At 29.7% G+C, this 23,870-nt stretch overlaps 1 protein-coding gene across 2 annotated transcripts; it reads right to left on the bottom strand.

The window, feature by feature from the left end:
- Positions 1-311: 311 nt before the first annotated feature.
- Positions 312-23,344, bottom strand: LOC122517067 (cyclic AMP response element-binding protein A). Of its 2 annotated transcripts, XM_043635398.1 has the most exons (7): positions 22,770-23,344; positions 19,824-20,070; positions 2,554-2,893; positions 1,887-2,212; positions 1,207-1,476; positions 975-1,118; positions 312-572 (listed from the first exon to the last, which is right to left on the bottom strand). In XM_043635398.1, the coding sequence occupies exons 2-7, from the start codon at positions 19,887-19,889 to the stop codon at positions 387-389; spliced, it is 1,332 nt and encodes a 443-aa protein (XP_043491333.1). In that variant the 5' UTR covers positions 19,890-20,070; positions 22,770-23,344; the 3' UTR covers positions 312-386. The 2 variants fall into 2 exon arrangements, with proteins under 2 accessions (XP_043491333.1, XP_043491331.1); XM_043635396.1 differs by lacking the exons at positions 19,824-20,070; positions 22,770-23,344 and adding an exon at positions 7,160-7,404.
- Between the last annotated feature and the right edge of the window lie 526 nt (positions 23,345-23,870).

The raw sequence follows: 23,870 nt of genomic DNA, 5'->3' as shown, positions 1-23,870 counted from the left end.
ATCAAAGAAAAGTAAAAGAAAAAAAAAAGAATCAACAGGAACAACGGGTCACTACTATTATTCGGTTTTGAAAATCTTTTTTCAACTCTCAACGTTGTTAACGATTATTATATTAAATTGTTATAATATAATAAACTTCTAATATTTTTTGTTTTGTTTTTTTTCTCATTGGAATTTAAATATGCAAACGTATGAATATTACTTATCTGACGTTATTAGAATATTATTAGAAGTTAGAGGATCATTTTTTCGAAAAAATAAAAGTAAAAAAATAAAAGAAACGCAACATTTTTCCCAATCGGTGATAAAAAAAAAGGTTTAGCAAAATCTTGTTTTCTATATAGAAGAAGAAGAAGAAGAAGATGATGAAGAAGAAGAAAATTAAGCTAAGATGATTGGCGTTCTAAAAGTGCTTGTACGCGTGCTAATTCTTTTAATAATTCACGATTCGTGTCTTCAAGTATTGTTAAACGATCCCTGTACGAGGAATTTTCGTTTGTCAATATGGTAACTCGCCTTTCTAGGCCGTCCATGTATTCTTTTTTCTTTCTTCGTGACTCTTGTGCCGATATCTAAAAAGAGAATAAAAAATAATACACTTATTGTTAGACACACGTATACAAATCTTACAACTCTTTGCGATCCGAATTACTCAAAATATTGTTTAGCAATTAATTTTTAATGAAATTGAATAATTTATCGTTATTTTAATATATCAAATGTCTAAAAGAAATTTTCTACATTTCTTTTTGACAAGTATTCGAATGGGGTATATAATTATTTAATATAAACGAAGTATTTTAATACTTAACTCTTATATAAATAACATATTTATATTAAATATATATACAACAATTTAAGAAAAAAAAATTCGTTAAAACTAAATATAATGTCTAATCAAATAATTCATATATAGGATTGCAAAGAGTTAATTATTATTTTTCCGATAAAATAAAATCTAAACGAAATGTTACCTTATTTTTTATTTTTCTGCGTACTTTTTTCAAAGATTTTTCTTCCTGTTTCGTTAAAGGTAATTTAGTAGGTACAGGATAACCCTCGGCAATAAGAGTTCTCTTTTCTTCTTCCGTTAACGTCAAAACACCAGTTGAACCTTTCTGCAATATCATCGTCAAATCAAAGTAATACAATTTCTTTTATCTTTCAATTGGATATCGATCGATATTTAATTAAACGTTTATTTACCGGCTGACAGGAAATTAAAGGTGTGTGAATGGGTTGTCTTGTTGTATGTGTTGGGTTGGTAACATATAGTCTAGGTGTTAAAAGACCTCTGATATTCTGAGAATGTGTTGAATGTTGAGAATCTCGACGTTCAGGTGAACAGGAAGCTGATGCTGTTCCTTCGCTATCTGAGCTTGCACTGCTAGGTGGTGTTGGTGGTAAACTTTGTCTAGATGTGTGACTTCCTTCGTATTCTTCACTTGGTACACCATATTCTTCTACCTCCATACTCTGATATAAATAATAGAAACATAATAAATTTCAATCACGTTATATAAATATAATTAATACAATACTATAATCAAATATTAAGTATTTATATATTAGAGACAAGAATTAAAATAATTGATTTAATAGATGCACTATAAGATATTGATATTTAGTTAATTAAATTAAATCTATATAAGATGTAACGTAATATATACTATAATAAATTGAAATATATATATATATATATTTTTTTAATTTATTTTTTAATAAATTGAAATATATATTTTGATATACATTACATTCATCAAGTTTCGGCAAGTAATTTACTAAAGTTACTAATTTATTCATAACTATTACAAATCTTATGATTGATACAATGTATATAGGTATATAAAATAAATATAAATATTATTAATAAATAAATAATATACCTGATAATATTCCTCATCGTCTTCATCGCTATCGCTCGTAGGTGCAAGTTGATTTCTAGAAAAGTGTAGATTTTGTGGTGACACCATTGTTATCGTACTTTTATCGTCTATAGTTGTGCTCGATGAAGGACAAGGTGTACAAGGACTGCCAGGTGCGCTTAACGGTTCTCCTTTGATTTCCGAATAATCGGTATCTTCAGGTGTTACATTAGGCTTCTTCAAAATTACCGTAGAGGTATAAGTGGTCTGAAGTGGTAACGGCAACGATTGATCCTCGTTTCGAGACGAATTCATTGAAATTGCTAGAAAACATTCATCCTCCATATCTGTAATCAAAGCAATCACTATTATATTCCATGTTTATGGTTAGTTAAAGCAATAAAATCTAACGTACAATATAAATATTTGTGTTTGTTAATTCTATAGATGTTATTTTCTATATATCTTTTACTTTACATACAATTAAATACAGTGGTTCTCAAAATTTTTTTGATTCATTAAAGTTTTTGCTTAATTTGTTATCATAATTATCAATACAGAAATAATATAATATTTTTATCTCAAAACTATTCGAATAAAAGAATCCTAATATATAATCCAATATAAAACTGTAATAAGGAAAAAAAATGTCTCTCTGAAATAATTTTGTTCATCTTATAATTCTCACCATCGAATCTAGGTCGAATATCCAATGATTTGCCATGATCCAAATTATTCGAATCAATCGAAGAAATGGTGTTAACTGCCAACGTGTCAGCCGTACTAGTTGAAGGTACTGAACTTTTCGGTGTACAAGGATTAGTTCCAGGAGTTGCTGGACTCGGCGGAGGACTGGAAGCTAATAAACTGTAACTGTGTTCGGATTTGATTGGACGTGGTCCTCCCAATGCAGCATCCGTCATCAAACGATCTCTGAGGACGACACTTAAGGATGATTTATCCCTGAGGCACAAAACATTACCCCATTCTTCTTCTCTTGACGTCATTGATACATCCTGTCCGAGTCCCTGGAAAAAAGGAAATTATAAAAGAAACGTTTCATTAGAATGAGTTTTGAATAATTGAAAAGCTACTAACGTGTATAACACTCACTTGTAATATACGTATTATAAAATGTATATGTACTATAATTGAACAACATGACCATTTGTCGTAACATGCATAACACACACATACACACATACACACAGAAACATCAGTTTTATCAGACTATTTTATATAGGAAATTCCCTGATAACGTTTATCAGTTGATATTTCATGTACTTTACCAACCACCCGCGTCAAGTTTGGATTTTTTTTAATTTAAAAATTCTTTTTTATTGCTTACTCTCTTTTTTTCAATTCTAAATGATATTTCAGTAATAATCAAATTATGGATTACTTTATTTTTAATTCATTTTATGCGTTATTCATGCATATTGATTAATTATTAATAATAATAAACGGGATAATGTTTATTTTCTCAATTTAACGTGGGATAACTTTTATTTCGATATAAATTCTATGAACACGCGAAAGTAAAACGAAAATGATAAACACGTTTCTTTTTTAGTTTTTAAATTGTTATCTCTCCTGAAAGAGATAGAATCTTTAAAATCGATAAAAAAGAAAAAAGAAAGACGTTATATAAACGTTATTTAAAGACATTGATATTGATTAAATACGCATTGTTACTCTAACCCAGAATTTCTCGACAAGTATTGTTAAAGAAATACCACACTCGATAGAATTCATTGTATATTATTTTTATGATACGCCCGTTATACTGTGTGATATTTTTAGTAACACGCAACAAAAAATGTTACCTGAACGTTATAAAAATCTCTTATAGCATACATTAATTACTTGGCCCATTTATAAGCGTAAGGTAACTAATTATCATTAAAATATTATTATCCATACGTAAATAGATGTTTCTCAGATCGATATATAAAAATATGTTCGTCGTTATTATAATACTTTCATGAAACAAAAAAAAATAAAAAGGAAAGAAATCTTACAAAATATTCACTTATTAATTCGTGAACAATAATCACGATTTAATAACGAAATGTAACAACGCGATTAATTGTAAAAAAAAGAAAAAACAAAACAATTCAACCAAGAGAAAGAAACGATGAGGCGTTCCACTTTGAGGTCAGTAAACTACCAAAATGCGGAACGATTGCTATCCCATGTGGCCTCTTCTCCACCACTTTTCCTTCTTTTTCTCGATAAATTTATCCGAGTAGTTTGAATTGAGAATAGAAATGATCGGAAATCGTAGGTAAAAACCATTGAAGAACGATCAATTTCGTAAACGATTTGTTTCTATACAAAGAAAATAATATCTTGAACAAATGATAAGAAAATATTGGCCCTATTAATGATGACTGAAGAGGGGGGAGTATACTGAAGGGGGTTACTGAAAGAAAGATGTCAAAGACCTAAAGATGATAATATACGACTTGTTTTACGACGTCAAACATCCGCAAGAAGAGGAAGGACGTTCGTTGGCAGACGAGACACAACTATGATGTACTACTGGTCAAGTTGAAGGTCAGACAATAACCAAGTCTAAAGGAAAAAAAAAGGGAACGTACGGTAAGTAGTACTTTCAAAGTATTTTACGAAAATATGCAATACCATTTTCGTATTACTTTTTCTTCCTTTTTTTTTCTTTAGGATGAAAACCTAACCGAGAAACCTTCTTGAAGGAAGGGGAAGAAGGGGAACTCAACCACCACGAGCGAGCAATGCGGAACTCGACTACCTGCCAAGGTCAAACCTTCTCCCATTCCACGATACTTTTTTTGCTCTTTCTCTCTCTTATGGAACATTTCACGATTTCTTCTTTTCACGTATTCTCTTAAAAGGATAAGCATTTTTGGATTGAAACTGGCCCGTTTTTTTTAAGAAGAATAATTATTTAAAAATTTTATTATTTTTCTCAATTAAAAAAAAAATAATGTTTCCGATAATAATCATTATTTATATTAATAATATACAATATATACTTGTATACAATTATCATAATTATTTTGAAAAAAAATATTTCTTACAAAAAAGGTTTATTTAAAAGATATTTAAATTCATTATTATTCCTGAACTTTGAAATTTGAAGAGATAAAAAGAAAAGACAGAGTTGTTTGTTTCGCGAGTAACGCGTTAATCGGTAATAATTATTTCTCGTGAATTTTATATATATAACCACCCAATGTAATAATTAGTAATATTTGTGCAATGTCATATTATAACAGTAATATGGAATAATACTCAATAGTATGAATATTATACGTCGTGTAATTTTTTTAAGAGGTTCTCAAGTTAACACGTAAGACTTATTACATTGACTTCATTTTTATTTTTTTATTCTCATGCTCAGCCGGTTGTTTCGATTTCGTTACGGATCGTGGGATCGAACCTGGGGATACGAGTAAAAAAATCAGTGTCACTGATCTCAAAACCAGAAGAGGAGACCTTTGTTGGTTGCCACAAGCAAACGAAGGAAAGAAGGAACGAATGAACACGAGAAATTCACGTAAGGAGTTGCTGCACTTGCGAACAATGCGGAAGTCGGCCAAATGCCAAGGTCACCATTCAATTTCTTAGATTTATTTTTTTTCCATTTTTCCATTCGACTTCCTTTTTTGTTTTCTCTTTTTCTGTCTCATTTATTCGATTTTTACCATTAATGTATCTTTAAATTGTTCGATAAATAAATTTGATTCCTTCATTATTGTTATATATTATTATAGTTTTATTCTCATCCTGAGTTACTTCAATTTTATTTCATTTCATTGTGTTCACTATTTTATTATTATCTATTGTTCAATGTTTTTAAATAAGAAGAATTAAGTCTAGTCGTAATGAATTAGTATATATTTTTATATGTTGGGTATTTTGTTCCTTTTTTTTTCGTTGTTCGTTTCTTCATCTGAATAGTCTATTAAATGCTTATCTTTCATCTACATTTCCGGCGGAAACTATATAAAAACGTTTGATATCTGGTTTTACTTTCTCAAATTTAACACATTACCACCAATCAACATTTTTCAATTATAATGATATTATATTGTAATATTGAAATATATCAAATTTTATTTTTATTACCTGATTAAAGTTAAATAAATAAATTCTTTACGTTATAGCAACGTATAATATAAACCGAATAAAAAATATTACATCTAATTTAAAATATTTAAAAATATATATTACATAATATAGGAACGAAACTATAAATAATCGGTTAATCATAATTGACGAGTATCTCGTCATGCAGAAAAAATAATTACCATTTGTCATTTAAATTGCAATATCAATAAGAACTAAAATATATTCGTAAATTTTTAGATATTGCAAAAATATATATTCGAAGACCAAGACGAAATAACACGAACAAAAAAAGAAGGAATATAAATAACGATTATGAATATACTGTATATAGTGTGAACAAATTCGAACAAATTTGGCCAACTAAATCTAACGCTACACGTATAATCGGATAACATTTTCCAGATTATATACCAAGCACATCTTCAAATAGTAATCCTAGAAGAAGATGTTTACATTGTTATAAAAATAATATTCGGTAAGTATCAAGATCTTGGTGTTCTACTTGCGAAACGTCATTATGCATTACACCTTCCTTTACTTAATATCATTTAACAACAACAGATTAAATTTCTAACTAATCGCTTTTCTAAGTAATTGATTTTTAAAAAAGAAATTTTATTTCTTTCATGAGCTAGCTATATGCATAAATTAAGTAAACAAAATAAATGTTAATAATAAAATTGTTAATTTGATATAAAAAGAAAAGACAATCATTTGATTACAACTTAATTCTATATTACAACAGTTATACGTATTCTGTATGTATTTGTCTGATACATACTCGTAATTGATTCATTTTATTGCATACAATTTAAATACATACTTTTTAAAGAGGTTACCACGATTAATTGGTTAATTAATTGTTTGTACGATAAGAAATAAGAGGATAATTAATTGAAAAAATAAGAGATAATCTTTACGAACACTCGACAATAATATGTACATATATATAATGTTATTGTTTAATTATGTAAAATAAAATATAATGTTTTAATTATATATTATTAATTACTTATATATTAAATATTCATGTCTATATATTATAATATACAAATATAAGAAACACGCGATAATACATTAATAAATATTCTTTACGTGCCTTACTTTAAATATACCGTTAAAATTTACTATGACGACACGTTTTATATGTAAGTATTTACATATGTATTCATACTTACTCCAAAGAAGAGAAGAAGAAAAAGATATGCATCCTCGTACTTTGAATAACTAACTCCATTACTGTTGACATATACACGTATGAGCATACGTATATATATATTACTTCCCATTAGTACACACACACTCGCGCACATATGCATATTATATGCACAAAACACACACGCACGCATGCGCGCACGCGCATGTATACGCGAAATAAATTTTGTACATTTTCCGTGTATCACTACTATCATACATCTCACGATGTTCGACAATGACTGACGAGTATGAAAATAACAACGCAGTATACACTATGAATGTCAACCAACGTTAACATGTGATTACAAGTTCGTAATAGAATAAAAACGATAACGTTGGAATCTAAACACCGACCGAGAGACGTAGTAGGATATGTATAAACAAAACATTCAACGATCTTTCGATTATTTTAACCTCTAAACACATCTTTCCCCTTTTCAGTCGTTATTCTTCCAAGCTTCCGACAACACGTGTTCTCATGTATCAGGTATTATATTATATATATTTTTAATCTCATTTAACTATTTCATTTATATTAGATGCAATGTTTCTTTTTAATATTCTTTTTAATTATGCTATTCTAATAAATAATATTTCGAAATGATTTTATTGAGAAAAATAGAATTTTAATATCTCATATTAAATATTTATTATTTAATATTACTTCCCCATCAGTACATACACACTCGTGCACATATGCATATTATATGCATAAAATACGCACGAACGCATGCACACGTATACGCGAAATAAATTTCGTTCTTTTCTTTTTCAATTATTTAATATTTAATATGAAATATATATTTTATATATTTATATATAAGTGTATGCGTGTGTGCACATCAGCTAACATTAAACCTACCAAGCGTCCTGTAATTTGTGAAAATATGGTAATTTGTAAAAATTACATTATTCGTTTTTAAATAAAAGAAAGTATATTGTTCATTAAACAATTGGCTAAAATCTTATTCTATATGAAAATATGGTTTTTTTTAAATCGGTCATTTGTAAGAATAGTTATAATATGTCAAATCTTGGTAGGTTTAATGTTAAATATCAAATTTGATCAATTCATTAATTATAAATATTAAATGAAAAAATAAAAAATTAGATAAAAGATGATTGTTCTTAAATAAGAAGAAACTTCTATAGACCGGAACTATCGTCGTATCGTGCAAACTTAGCGAAGAAAAAGTAGAAAGGTATTTCTATAGGAATCTTTTCTAGCATACAATTACGAGTTCGTCATGGTCATCATCGATCTCTCGCGAAGAATAATTCGATGAGGTCAGATAATACGAAAGACAACGGTGAATTTCCATCAGGCTTGTTTGCTGAATAAACAATTTTTAAATATATGCTTAACTAATTTTAAAGTAATATATCACGATACAGGTTATTGATATTTAAGATCAGTTACTTTACCGATGAATTAACTGAATGATCGAGTAAATGAACGGATAAAAGAATTCTTTTTTTGTTCTGATATTTCTTTTTCTCTCTCTAAACTAATTTTAAAAATTAATATTATTAATTAAATCTCAATAACTTAATTTTTTTCGTATCTACCAAAGAATTATACGACATGAAATTTACATTACAATTTTAGCAAAATAATTTTGTCTTTTCTTTAGTAATATATTAATCATTTATAAAGCCATGAATAATTAAAAAATCACGTACCTATATTATACCTTTCCGTTAAAAATCGTATATCCAAAACAATAATTACTCAAATTTACATAACGTAATAAAAAGAATTGTTACAATTCCAAAAGAAAAAAGAAACAAAAAAATTGTTTAATATTTAAAAAAATTATTTATCATTATTAATGATAAAAATAACGTGATAAATATATAATTTGTATCATTTATTATCAGACAGGATCAATCAACTTTAGAAAAAGGTTTTCATGTCGAGGTTATAATCAATATTAAGAGAAGTGGGAGGGGGAAAAGAGAGAGTGAGAGAGAGAAGGTAAGAACTGATGATGTTTCTCTGTGGTGTGGTAAAAGGTAGACTTTACCTGCTAGTACCAGCCTCGAAGTCACGAAAAAAGGTGAACGGCCTCGAGAATCTCATCCAAACCGTAGTACCGTCACTTTGTCTACTTTCTTACAGGTTTAGATGAGAGGACGACAACAAGTATTTCTCTCACTCATCTTACCACCATCATCCTTTCTCATTTTTTCTCCCTACGCAAGTATACAACTTGTTTCAAAAACCAGATTTCTTTTTCTTCTTGGCTGTATGTATGTGTGTGTATGTGTATGTGTGTATACATATATAACAACCGTTCATGTAAAATCTTAAGATTTTCTCTATTTTCACTATTTTCTCTATATTTTCTTGAGAAATATCGTGAAACTAATGAAAAAAGAAAAAAAAAGAAAATCTCTCATATGACGAAGAACGATCTATCTCTTTCCTCATTAGATTTCTACATTAGAATCGTATTCCTTGGGTGAAGGTCGTTTTTCTAGGATCGATCTTGCTGCAACTTAAATTATGATTTTTTTCTAGTTTTCATACTGATAATATGAAACATTATCTATTTTTTTTTAATTCTTCATATCTTAAGAATTAAAATTAATGGAATAAATGAATATAAAAAATTGTAATGTACCAATGTGAAAGATATGAAGCAAATATTTATTTTAATGATCACTTTTGTTTAGGAAGAATTATTTTTTACCTTAACTAATGAAAATCTTATAATCGAATTCGATTAATTATATGATTAATAATAATCGAACAAGAGAGAGATAATTATTCAAAGATAAATGTAATCCTGTATAAATTTCATGCAAGCGAGAAAGAAAAAAAAACGATAAAAAATTACTATCATTTAGTCAAATTTGAACGATGATTGGAATATTAAAATACGATTGTCGTAAACATATCCTAAAAAGTAATGAATCCAATAAAAGTTTCGTTTCTTTTTATAATAAACGCGTTTAGTTGTAATAAATCAATAAAATATATTTACATGACAATCGTATTTGAATAAACAGAGACATTATTAAAGTAATATGATAAAAATATTCATCCTTAATTTTGGTATTCTTTTTTTTTACAGAATTACAAACAACGTATCAGTAATTTATTTCCTAGTATTTCTCAATATAAACTTACTGTATACATATACATCGTCGAATTGAAATTTAACGGATCAGCAAATTCCCTAGCCAATCAGAACTCGTAAAAGTATTACAAGCATGTTTCCGAGGACACGTAAAAACGAGTCGCATGTCGATGATATTCCTGCTTGATTTCCTACCAAGACTGTACCGTTAAGAAACGGAAATACTGACTCGACTTATTAATCGTTAACGGATGTTATTGACTAATGAACGTTACTAATAAGCGAGTAGCCTAACGATCATGTGGATCGATAACAATATCCACTAAAATACATATACAGTCATTGACATTATTTTCAAAACGTATGACGTATGTATTAATTTTATTCGCATATAAAATTAATTATTTCTGTTTCGCGTTCAATTTTTTCTTTTTTTTCTTTTTTACCATAGTAAATGCCGAACACGGTTTATCAAAGTATATACGCACCGAACAAAATAAAATTTTATCGTATTGCAATATCACACGTAGTTTGAAAATACAAATTTGCTCCTGTTTCCTTTGTTTTACATATATATACATTGCATAAATTATCGCGATAGAGATACTGTAGAAATATAAACATTAAATATACACCTTCCATCGTCGAAGAAAAATATGCATATAATTTTTCAATTCTGTTTAACGTAACATATGTCATCAATAAGCTAGGTTATTTTCTATCTTTTTTTAAATATACTTACAGAACAATTGTTAATTGATTTTTTGAAAGAAGTATTAAAAAAGAACAAAATTTCACTTGCATATAAAAATTATTTCCATTTAGTAAAAAATATTCTCTCTCCATATTAGTAACGATCTAAATTGTAAGTTTAGAAAAATAATAAAAAATAATATCTCAAATTCGAATTATATACATATATTAGTATTTTTATTTTATTATTTTGTTTGAACAAATATACTTTAACACACAACAGATAAATATTTATATGAAAATAAAATAAAAACACTTACCGATAAAAGTTAATAACGAAACAATGAAACGAGTACTTAAGTAAGTTTGAATCGTGTTAGGTCTAATGTAAAATCACAATTCTTCTATTTTCTTTTTTCTCGCACCGATGTTAGGATATTTAGCACGAGTATGTATGTTTCTTGCTAAAGGAATAGAATTTCTTTATTAAAGTTCGCGAGACAGCATGTAAAGTTGGTTTTCTCTTATCGAACGAGGTCAAGCTCAATATTGGTACGCGAATGAAATAAAGAAATATTTTTCACGAAAATTCGTTAGTAAAAAGATAAAAATAATCAACGAGCGATAACAGTTACGTTAGTTTTCAAAACGATTATCATTCCTTGGCGACAATTTGTCCTCGACGAAAAATGATTCTATGGTTGCACTTAAAGTATGTAAAAGTATCCTATAAATATTTATCACCGAAAGATTTCACCGAAGGTTCTTTCAAACATATATTCGCGTTTAAAAATGTTATTCAATTGTAAATGAATTGACGTCGTTCTACAAACATTCTATTAGAATTTCATTATTTTTATTCATTCTATTCTTGTAATAAATTAAGGAGAATATATTGTGATTTAATATACCGTATTATTTCGTTATTAATATACAATATAACAAAAGATCACTGGGAAGGGGGAGAAATTAGTACTCTTGTATACATTTTATAATTCTATTATAAAACTAACGTATGTTTGAAATCAAAAATTATTTAAATTATATTAAATATATAGCAATAAAATCGTAAATGAGTTAAATTGACGTGTTCCAGCAATCTAATGTTAATAACAACTTGATAGTTTTTTTTTTAATTTATAAAAAACAAATATATATAGTTTATTTAGTAGACAAAAACAGAAAACGAGCATGAAATATATTAAAGAAAATTGTTAGACAAAAGATTTTCTTCGAAGAATTTGATTTGTAAGTTGCATAAAGAGAGTTATATTGTGGTGCCAAATATATACAACGATCGATGGTGCCATCGTTTCCGGAAGAAGCCATTTCTTTACATCTACGACGTCGCCTAACCTCCTCCTAATGGTCTTTTATTGTCGTGTTGCTCAGAATTCGTTATACTAAGAGAAATCGTAAACTCTTTTTACGTCCTTTGTAATCTAACCATTAAGAGAACCTTTCTATTATATATACACATCTTATAACAATACTATATAGGAAACATTAAAAAAACATCTCTAAAGTGATTTTATATTATATTACAAATTCTTGCATACGTTTAAATATTTTAACGGTTTTTTAGATTATTTTGATATTTTATATTTTTATGTTTTTTTTTTTGTTATTTTTATATAATAATGATAAATTACACAAAAATAAAAATGAACAGAAAAGTATATATTTGAATAAAATCAATTTCAATATATTTTTGTTTAGAATTATTAATTTTCAAATTTATTAAAATTCTATAGCTTCTTGCGGGGTTCAATGAGATAATTAAAAGATATAATTTAAATAGAAACTTTCGTATGTGCATAATAAAAATATTATATTAAAACGAAATGTTCAATTAATGTGTGGTAAATATTTTTAAAAATATTTCAGAGATAATTTAGATATAATTTGAATAGTTATTTTCGGTGCATAGTACGAAATATTATTTTAAAACGAGGTGTTCACACAATTGACGTGTGTTATACTTTTTAAGAAAATATTTGAATCTTTCTCTTTTTCTTTCTCTTTCTCTCTCATACGATTTTCTGTTCGATGAAATCACGCGTGATTTTATTCGATAGAAATGATTGTGCCGTTCTTCGAACGTTACAGATGTAATAGATTGACGTCAAAGGTCACGGTACAGTAAACTCGTCGCAAATTCCGTCGATGCTTTCCAATTTGTCGTTAGTAGATTCGAGTAAGAGAAGTAGAAGTAGAAGGAGAAGGAAAAGAAGAAGAAGAAGAAACTAACGGTGATAGCTGTGACGATAGTGGTAGTAGCGGTGGAAATAATAGTGATGGTGGTGGTTGGTAGTGGTGGTGGTGGTGATGATGGTAGTGATGGTAGTGATGGTTGTGAAGGCAAACCAAAGAATGGACTGAGGTAAGTGGGAAGCAAGAGGATCTAGAAAGAGGACGCATAACAACAGCAATTCTTCCTCGATCGCAATAATATAATCAGTAACGTGTACATTTTTTCATCTTTGACCTATCTTCCTCGAATTTAAAAAATCTGTCTCTGTCTCTCTCTCTTTCTTTTTATTAATCTTTTAATTGGCGAAATCTTCTAATATAATTTTTATTTATCCGTTCATAAATTATTTATTTTAATTAGTTACCATATATTATAAGATCCGTTTATTGTTCACCTACTTTTGATTTACCCTGTAAATATCTTATGTTAAAATTGATTTTATAAAAAAAAAAAATAAAACATTTCTAAGCTTCGTTACGTTATTCGACAAAAATTTGTATTATTTATTATTATTTTTATATATTTTTTCATTCCGTAATTAATATTACGTAAGTAAACCATCGATTAAAAGGTAATCGATAAATTTTCAATAACTATTGTCATATCGATGCTATACTTTACATGGATAAACATCAAACACTATTAATCATTGGTCTCTCGAACATTCATTTTTTTTCTTTTTTTTTACTTCTCATTCTTTCTTGAAACTTAATTACTTGCAACTCGAGAACTGTTCATTAAAATATAGCTGTTATTCATTTTTCTGTTCATTTAGTTATTTTTTTTTGTTTTAGTCTCTTTTTAATCTTGCGAAAGAAAGACTCTTCACCGTATTATCATATTTAAGTGGGCGACTATTTTATTTTTAGAATAAGGCTTTCTCTGTCCATGGTTGTTCCTTCTCTGTTTTTTTTTCTTTTCTTTTTTTTTTCAAACACGTTGTTTCCGGCAAGCAAGCCGACTCGCGGAGTACTTCCGGTTTTGCGCCAGAACTCAGCCAACCGCTACGTTCCCGTAGAATCATCAACCAACCCTTCCCCCTTCTCACCCCACCCCCATCCCCTTCTTACAAAAGTATCCTGATGCAAGTTAGTCGCATAGTCGACATGGTTCCGGCGTAACTATACAACTACTACTAATACTACTCGCGACTTTTATCTTTAGCCTAATTAGATTAGATAGAAAATCACGGGCTTGCATGCCTCGTCACGCGATAGTTACGTATCAGTGTTGGTAATTTAAAATAAATAATACGTAACCGTGTAACAATCTGCGAGGTGTTCGATGTAGTTCTATAATAAAAAAAAAAAAGAAAAAGAAAATTTACAATTCCAAAATAATTTCTAAATTTATTATAATGAAATATAATTATATCTATATATATAAACATAAATTTATATTTTGTATATAATGTATAATTATGTTTTACTTCTATAACTTAACTACGATATATATAAAAACAATTTAGAAATAATTTAATATTCAAATAGATTGGAACCATGGTACACCCTTGTTCAATACCGATACGAAATTATTTTCTTTGGTAAACGGGTTAACGTCGTCATGGAAATAAATATTCCATAAAAGACGATCGGGAAAACAAATTTTTAACTGCTCGCGGATATATCCTATTATTTTTTTTTTCTTTTTTTTTTCTTTATTGGCCTGACACCAAAAGTGCCCACACCAAAGTGACGACGACGGGGTCGCTTAAAATTCAACGAACAACAGGATGAGATTTCTGTTATCGACTTGCGATAAATATTCTAACACCGTGCGAAGGGGAGAATTCATGGAAACTTCGAAAAGAGATAGAAAGAGAGAGAGAGAGAGAGAAATTACCTATCGTGAATGCCATTTTTTTCAAGACATTAACAGTAAAATCAGCAACAACCTGCTGCTTGGCTGTACAAACTTCCCAAGGAAAAGGTGAAAAATCTCTTCCGAGTGAGTTTTCCTAACGACCTACTTTCCGTTTCTCTCTTCTACGATGCTCGTCGTTATTCCTAAGCTCGATTTCATTATTCCCTAGCCGAGGAAGTCTTTTCTCCTCTCTCGTTTCTTTGAAATTCCTCGGAATAAAACTCTAAAGTTAGATCGTTGTAAAAAAGATCAAAACCGTCCAACCGAGAAATCCTTGAATTATGTATTACTTTGTTTGGGAGCCAATTCCAAATTTAACAGGGACTTCTTTTCGATTAAATACATTTTTTTGTAAACTCGTTAAACTTTTTTAACGTACGATATCTAAAAGTAGTTTAAAAACTTGGGAACCTTTTATGAGTTTAACGTGGGAATTTTAAATTTCGTATTATATCATGTATATAAATAATTGTAATATAAAATATATCGTAAAATTATATTCAACCATAAATATCTCGGCATATATTTATATATAATATAATATATGAATTAGTTTACTGTGTGTGTGTTTATATTGATAATTTAGAACAAGTATATGATAATACATATATTTGTTTTATATTTTTGAATAAGTATATTTGTAAAAAATATATATTTATAATGTACTAAAATAAATATATTTTTAATATTCTGAATAAGTATATTTGTTTTAATTACGAATATGTATCAGAGAAAATGGAACAATCCAAAAACGAGATTTTGAGAGAAAAAATGTTTAGAGATGTTCCACTTTGATACGTAATGGTTCGTCGTCACCGACATTAAAGCTTACGTCAATGCTTACATCTGTCCCAAGAGATAAAGAGAGAAAGAGAGAGAGGGGGGGAGGATGAGAAATAGAGAGGAAAGTAAATTGCTTTGCATAGTCGTGCGGAGAAGAACTAAATCATATAGTCGGTTTTCATCAAAGAATTAAAACCTACGTACTATTTTCTCGTAAATCTACCCGGAATATCGATCGATACAACAACCATAATTTATTTTTCAATTCTCAATAGTATTTTCCTCTCCTCTCCTCACCTACTCCGCCGCCCTGCTCACTTACGTACTCGAATAATTCTATTAATAATTTTTTTTATCCGTAATAAACTCGTTAAATTATTTCCTTAAATTTGAATAAATCAATCGTAACGATTGATTGTAATACATTGATTCAAATAATTTAGCAAACTTTGTCAACGATATTTTGTTAACGTAATACGATGTATTCATATGTATATATCCTTTTCTTTTTCTTTTTAATCTCTATCTTATGTGGCCATGACATATGTATCCAATTTTATATCACCAACACCACCAAGCCTGTGATTGTAATAAATGTTTGTAAATTATCGTAAATTTAATATTATATATATATATTGTAAATATATGTAATATATATATATATGATCTTGGAAATAATAATTTGTAAATTATGTTAATAAAATTTCGTATATTTGTTGACGAAAAAAAAATAAAAAAAAATAAATTAAATCTGAATCACGGATATGCTTATACATAATATATCACATCTTCTTCTTCATTCTTTAATTTAGGCAAGTTGCCTGTTTCGTAACGACGTTTTTCTGCCTATTGCACTGTTAAATTGTCGCACCATCGTTTTCTTGGGCGCCCCGTACTTCTGCGGCCAATCGGTGATTTATCCCGTGCAATTCTGCCGATTCTTGTTGTCCATTCTGCTAATAGACAGAGTGTCGTTTCTTTGATCTATCTATTCTATATCTAATATATTACATGGAGTAAGAAACTTTCTCTCTTTCTCTTTATCATATATATATATATTTATACATATGGTCGTGGCAAGAGGAAGAAGAAGAAGAACATATAGAAATACAAGAACGAATCGTCAGCGGTCGATGACGTAATTATTCAAGAAGGGGATTGACTCCCCAAATACGATGACGCACGATAATTTAGTATGCAGACGCCAAACGGCTTTCAATTTCGATTATAATGCAATGATGAGCTTCCTTCTACTTGTTACTTGTACGTCCTGTTATATTATTTGTCGAATATTAACTAACGATAATCACAAACGACAATAACCTACTGTAATTTTCGAATTTGTTAAAAAAAGAAAGGAGAAAAAAAATATATATATATATATATATATCTTTTTTAGAGATAAATAAAAAGAAATAAAAAAGGAACCTTTAGAAATGAAAATGACCTGATCGAAATATTATACGAGAATTGGTAGGTTAAGTATGAGACTCCTTTTAAAGATTATTTAACGAAACAGTAATACAAATAACGAAGAAACGTCGATTACGTAAGAAACGTTGATAACAAAGTCTAACTTATTGATAATAAAAATCCAATTGACGGATAAACGATGGATTCAAGTAAATAGAAAACACATGTGTTTGTTTATTTCGTAATAATTAATAGAACCTGACACATGAGAAAGTAATCGAAAATTGGACGAAATATTTCGACAAAAAATAAACGAATTGTAAAAGATTATAATTCGAGTAGAAAAGCAGATGGCGAAGTTATTTATTATAAAAGAAAATCAACAATAAAAAATTGTCCACATTTTTTTGGTAGATTATTTAAATTGTTTTTTTAGAAATATATTTTTAGATATTTCTCTATTATATCGTATATAAAATTCAGTTTCTTTTTATTCACGATGTAGATGATACTCACGTAAACACGCGCGCTATATTATCTTTTGAAGATAATAAAATAAAATAAATTCACTCCGCATTTTCGCGTCGAGACTAAACAAGAAGAAAAAAAAAAAGAAAAAGACCAACTGCGTAAGGTTAATTGGAAGAAAGAAATTATTTGTACAGGTGGACGTTGGTTATTCTAGCGCCACCGGCTACTTCAACGCTTTTAAATATCGAACATGATCGTGTCGAAGTATTATATAAAGTCATAATTTTTTTTCCCTTCCTTCCTCTTCTTCTTGGTATCATTCTACTCCTTTTTTTTCTTTCTTTTTTCTTTTTCGTACGAATATTCATCTCATAATATTTGCAAAGATTAAGCGAAGCATAAAGAAACAGCTACCTCGTACGCTATTTTCTTTCTTTCTTACTCTCTTTCTTTCTTTTCTTTTTTTGCTTTCTTTCTTTCTATCTTTTTCTCTTCTTTCATACAACACGTTAAAATTACATTCGCGATAAAAAGTAACACGCTTCGTTTTATACGTTACGTAAAGTTTATCGAGGATGATAATACTCTTGCATTGGAAGAACATTTGAAAAAAAAAAGAAAAAATACATACCAACAAGACACTGAAAAATCATCCTTATCGGTAGACATTTTTTTTTCTTTTATTAATAACAACATAAGGAAATACGAATTCGTTGAAAGAAAAAAAATATATATATATATTACATACGGAGGACGAGTATACAATAGGAAAAGAAAATAATTATATCGTAAATTGTCTGAAAGAATAGGTATAGTGCATTTTATCGGTCATATTATAAATAATTATAGAAGGAGTTTGTGAAAACATTATACAAGAGTGTATTTTTTACAGCAACGTGTAGATAAGAAGAAGAAAAAAAACAAGAAAAAAAACAAGAAAAAAGAAAGGAAGGAAATAAAAAATATGTTGTATTAATATTAGGTCACGTAAATCGATAGCAGAAGAAATAATGAGCGAAGATATAAAAGACTATAAATAGTTAACATAAGTATGTATATGTACATACTTATACATAAGTCACACGTGGAACAACGAACGAAGTAAAGACTTATGGGACAAAGTGTTACGCCAAGTGTAAGCCAAATAGGCGGGAAAATACGAAATGTCGTAAGAGTTATCGCTTTTGACAAATGTATATAAATTTTCAAACGTGCTAAGTTAAGTATGTATAGAAGTTATGGATGTATATCTTGGAAATACTGTTAGGTCATTTAAGAGAAACGCTCTTTAATTACGCATTACTACGAAGTACATTACCGTATACTACCGGACGAGATACAGTTTGTTTTAACATTTAAGTAAGTTATGTGTTAATAAAAAAGTAAAACATTTCAAAGAAATTCTATCGTTCTCAGTAGTACACTTAATTTAAACTTGTAAGTATATATATATATTATACGTACATAAATACACATGCATGCATACATAAGCAGACACGAGAGTGCATTGAAAGAACGTTATGTTCATTTCGATGCATACTTAAGATATGTATGTACATATATATGTGATAATCGATTAATACCATATTTTATTCGATTTTCCAATTAATTCGGACGATGAATCGAGACACAATGTAATAACGATAATATGATACATATGTTATATCGTTTGAAAAATTTAATGTACTTTTTAATATATATAGATTAGTTTATACTTGGAATATAATAATTAGTTTATAAATAAATGTATTAATTAGATGAATGAATGGTTTTAAAATTTTTCTCGAATTAATAAGTTATTGGATATATAATCTTGTGTGATGACGCATTATAACGAATTAAAAAGAAAAAGATAGAATAGAATAGAATAAAATAGTTGATCGTGAAATAACGGTGCACGATTTAAAATAATATCTATAGTGTTTCCGTCATTTTAGGTCGCATTAAAATCGAATCGAACTAACTTTATGGTCATGATCGTAGAAAACGTGTATTGTGTTTCGTGTATTCTGTATAGCATGTAAGCTTTCAAAAGAATAAAGATATGGCATATAAAGGCCAAAGAGAGAGAGAGAGACTCACTGGTTCTGTGAGGTAAGACTCCCACAACTCCCTGAGATCGCTGCTTCCCACATCGTAGAATTCCATGATGGCTCGTTCTCTTCTTTCTATTCGCTGATCTTTCTTCGATCTGCGTTGTCTATCTCTGTGTTGTCCTCAATCAATCTTACATACTTGAATGCTCATTTACGCCGTCTAGAACCTCAAACACCGTGACATCCTGGATTTTTCTTTAAACGACACCGATACTTTTTTTCTATGGTAGTATCTGCAAATTAACGAGAAGTAAAAAAAGATAATTCAAAGATAATATTAAGAATTTAATAAAAGTTTCAAAGGACACGTATATGCGTATGTATATCTTAAAGATAGTAAAAGATTTATCAAGATTCGTTTTATCGTCTATGTTAAGATCTGTCGAATGATTAGAAAAAGAAATAGAAATTCTTAAATGATTGTACGATAATCGTTTAAAATGTAAAGAAAAGAAAAAATCTCGTTAAATTGGATGTGATCGTACCAATATAAATACTGACTGACTGGCACATAAATTTCAATCATACGGATTGATATTTTATTTATTTTGTGTCACTCAGCATTTTAATGACTCTACCGATCATTAACAACAACGTAATCTCAAACATCTACTGTTATTAATTAATTACTACGATAATTAACGAAAAGACGAATAATCGTTAGTAGCGAATAAATTTATGTGATATTAAGTATCATAGATTTGAATTTGGAAAAAAGAAATAATAATGTGAAAATGAAAGTAATTTTTATATATATTTATAAATATAATATAAAAATATATATATATAAATATAATTAATAAATTTTATATATATTAATGTGTGTGCATGCGTGTATAATATTTTTCAATGATATTTAAAACGAACGTTTCAGTTGCGTTGTATTATAATAACAAGCAATACAAATCGAGACAAATTGTAACGGGTTGTAACGAGATCAATGGGTATGTATTTTATGGGTTAAGTACGACACGATGCCTGTTCGATCCGTTGTAGAATAAACTAGAGAGAAGAATAGTAGAAGAAATAGAGTGGGGGTGTGTTCTCAACATGGAGAACGTAAAACAAACGGAACGAGAGTCCAAGTTTTACAATACATATCTATATACATAATTTCATCGAAAGTATTATTTTGTTCGATCAAACAAGCTTTAATTTCATTCTTTCTTAAAAAAAAATGAACAGAAAAGAAAACGTTCCTTCATTAATTAAAAAGTTAATAATTTAATGGCAAAATAATTTCTACGCGTTGGAAAAAAAGAAATAAGAAGAAGAAGAAGAAAGTTGGATACCGAGGATATTCAGATGTTTCATTTATTTTTCCCCTATTTTTGTCTATAAACAACCAAAGAAAATAAAAAAAGAAAAAAAAGATAATGAGGTCAAATGCATAAAAGACTATAATAATCTGGTATCTTTTTTCCCTTCTTCGATCTGGCTTAACGGAGATGCGAGCACGACATTTCCTCCTGATAAAACTCGTTTATTATAATCACTGAAGAATGACAAACGTTCCGTTCCACGTGAGAAACGTTTGTATATACGTTTCACTGGAATATATTTACATATTACATGTGTAGCAAAAATAAGAACAACAACAACCAAAAATTAAAAACCGAACAAATTGACAAATGTATAGTAAACCAAAAGTTCATGCGTTATATTGTGTTGAAACTTTACTTTGAAACTGCATAATATGGATTGTTTTTTCGTAATATTTACATTAGAAATATTAATAAAAAAAAAAATTGCCCGAACTTTTGGTTCACCCTAATATAAAAAAACACAACAATCCTTAACTTATTATCGTTAGGAACGCGTGTATATATACATAAATAGATTAAAGAAACCTAAATATTGAGTGTTTCTTTGCATCATTTTCTCCCCCCCCCCTGAATATATATTCTATGTATAAAGAGAGTGCACTTGTTGAAGCACTCACTACGCGGATAGGTGCGCGTTCATCCGTTCTGAGCAGAGAAAAAGGTCAACGTGCGAGAGCCGTGGACAGTGACCGAGGTGTATGCGCAAGAGAAGACGATTCGTTCCTGGCATATCGACGAGAAACTGAGAGCTTACTCTTCTCAACTATAACGGTGAACATAATAATACCTTCAATAGAACATAATAAAAGGCACGATGTTTTTTCGTTACAAATCTTTTCTATGATTTATTTCGTATAATATAACGTATAAAAAGTTGATTTGGATAATCGTAATAACACAAGACGACACATTATGTAGTACTGTTAACACCTTGATACCGAAATATAACGGATCACCACTATGTCTTATCAACATTGTTAAGTTATCTCACGTTGTAATACTTAAAAAACTTATACTATGTACATATATATACTTCTTCGACGAGAAATATAATCGCGTTTCGAATCGGTCCTTTGTAATATCATCACATACATATATGTATATATGTGTATACATATATATACGTACATATATATACGCGGTATACGTGCTCGCACGAGTAACATCAAAGAGAAACATTCAAAGTAACATCGTCAAATTCCCGGCTGGATTTCTGACCAGAGATTGTGAGAGGAGGAAGGAAAAGTAAAAGAGGTGGGAGGTGGTAATATGAAAGGGTGGTACGGGCAGATTCGCATCGGACACGATACCACCAGATGGTACATACATGCATGTTCTATACGAGCTATTCTATCTCTCTCTCTTTATCTATCTATCTCTCTCTAACTGTTTTCCTCTCTATCTTTTATTCACTCGGATACAGAGATTTCGCGGGTGTGTGCGCGCGCGCACGTGGAACACGTGCGGAATAACACACGACGGTCACAGACGGTTACACCACCTTCCACTATTACCTTCTTACCAATTTTATTATTATCTAATATGAAAGAAAAATATTGATATGACATGTAAAAGATAATAATATAGTTCGTGCAACATTTACTCACCAAAAAATACGCTCGCAAGGAATCCTCTTGTTAAATGTATTTGTTGTTTTTTTTTTTTTAACTTCAATATGCCGTAAGAATCATCCAGATGGGGAGGAGGAAGTTACGCGAGAACACACGGGGAGAAAGGTTTGAAGAACGATAAGATGGGAAAGACCGAAGTCGATCGAAAGGACGAAGGCGCCGGTCTGTTTTTCCTCGAGGAGGAGGAGAGGGGGAAGCTGTGAAACTAACAGCGCGGGGGGTAGAGGCAAGGTAAAAAGGGTAAGAGAGGGAGGGACAGGAGGCAACAGGGGCCAATCAGGGTGGGAGGAAGGGTGGGAGGAACGGGGGGATGATAGCGAATGGTAAACCGGGTGAATTTTCACGTAGAGAGGTTGCGCGAAACACACAGATATGATCGATCGATCCCGTGTGGTGTGGTTCTTAAGAATCGGCGCGCCGCGAATGATCGGTTCCTTCTGTTACTGGTAAGAGACGGCTCCAATTGGATGCGGAACCTCTCCTTAATCTTTCTCTCTCTCTCTCTCTCTCTCTCTATTCCTCTTCCACTACCTCCTCCTCTTCCTCCTTCTTTTTCTCTTTAATCTTTATTATCTTCGTTCTTTTCCTCTAATATTCCTTAATGTTCTCTTTTTAAAAACACGCCTAAAGCAATATATGTATATATATGTGTATATATAAATATATATATATGTATATGTATATATGTACGGGGGGAAAAGTAAAGTGTAAAAAGACACGCGTTTTTCGTTTTTCGCCGATGGCGTAGTACTACCACCGTTCCTGAGTAACGTCAAGAGACTAAACTCTTGCTATGAACGAGAAAGAGGATTGACAAGGGGAGGGTGAGAGGATAAGGGCGAAGAACACGGACGCACCCGCCTCCACGTACTTTGCCGCCGCGAGTGCGCTTCTAAAACCGCGCACGTGCTGTCTGTATCACTGTATCACCACGATTCGAGTTAATCCGACCAATCACGTACGACCACCTGTTAGATGTCCGCTCCGACGCAACGAGTTAAACGTTATCGACCAATAAACGCGCGCCTTTTATTCTACTCTTGACAAATCGTTACAGACTTTTAGCTAACTTTCTTT

The sequence above is a fragment of the Polistes fuscatus genome, unplaced genomic scaffold (assembly GCF_010416935.1).
Source record: "Polistes fuscatus isolate 324 unplaced genomic scaffold, CU_Pfus_HIC Scaffold2, whole genome shotgun sequence".
In the NCBI taxonomy this organism is placed as follows: domain Eukaryota; kingdom Metazoa; phylum Arthropoda; class Insecta; order Hymenoptera; family Vespidae; genus Polistes; species Polistes fuscatus.
The sequence above is the reverse complement of the archived record's forward strand: the minus strand, read 5'-3'. Positions and strand labels throughout refer to the sequence as shown.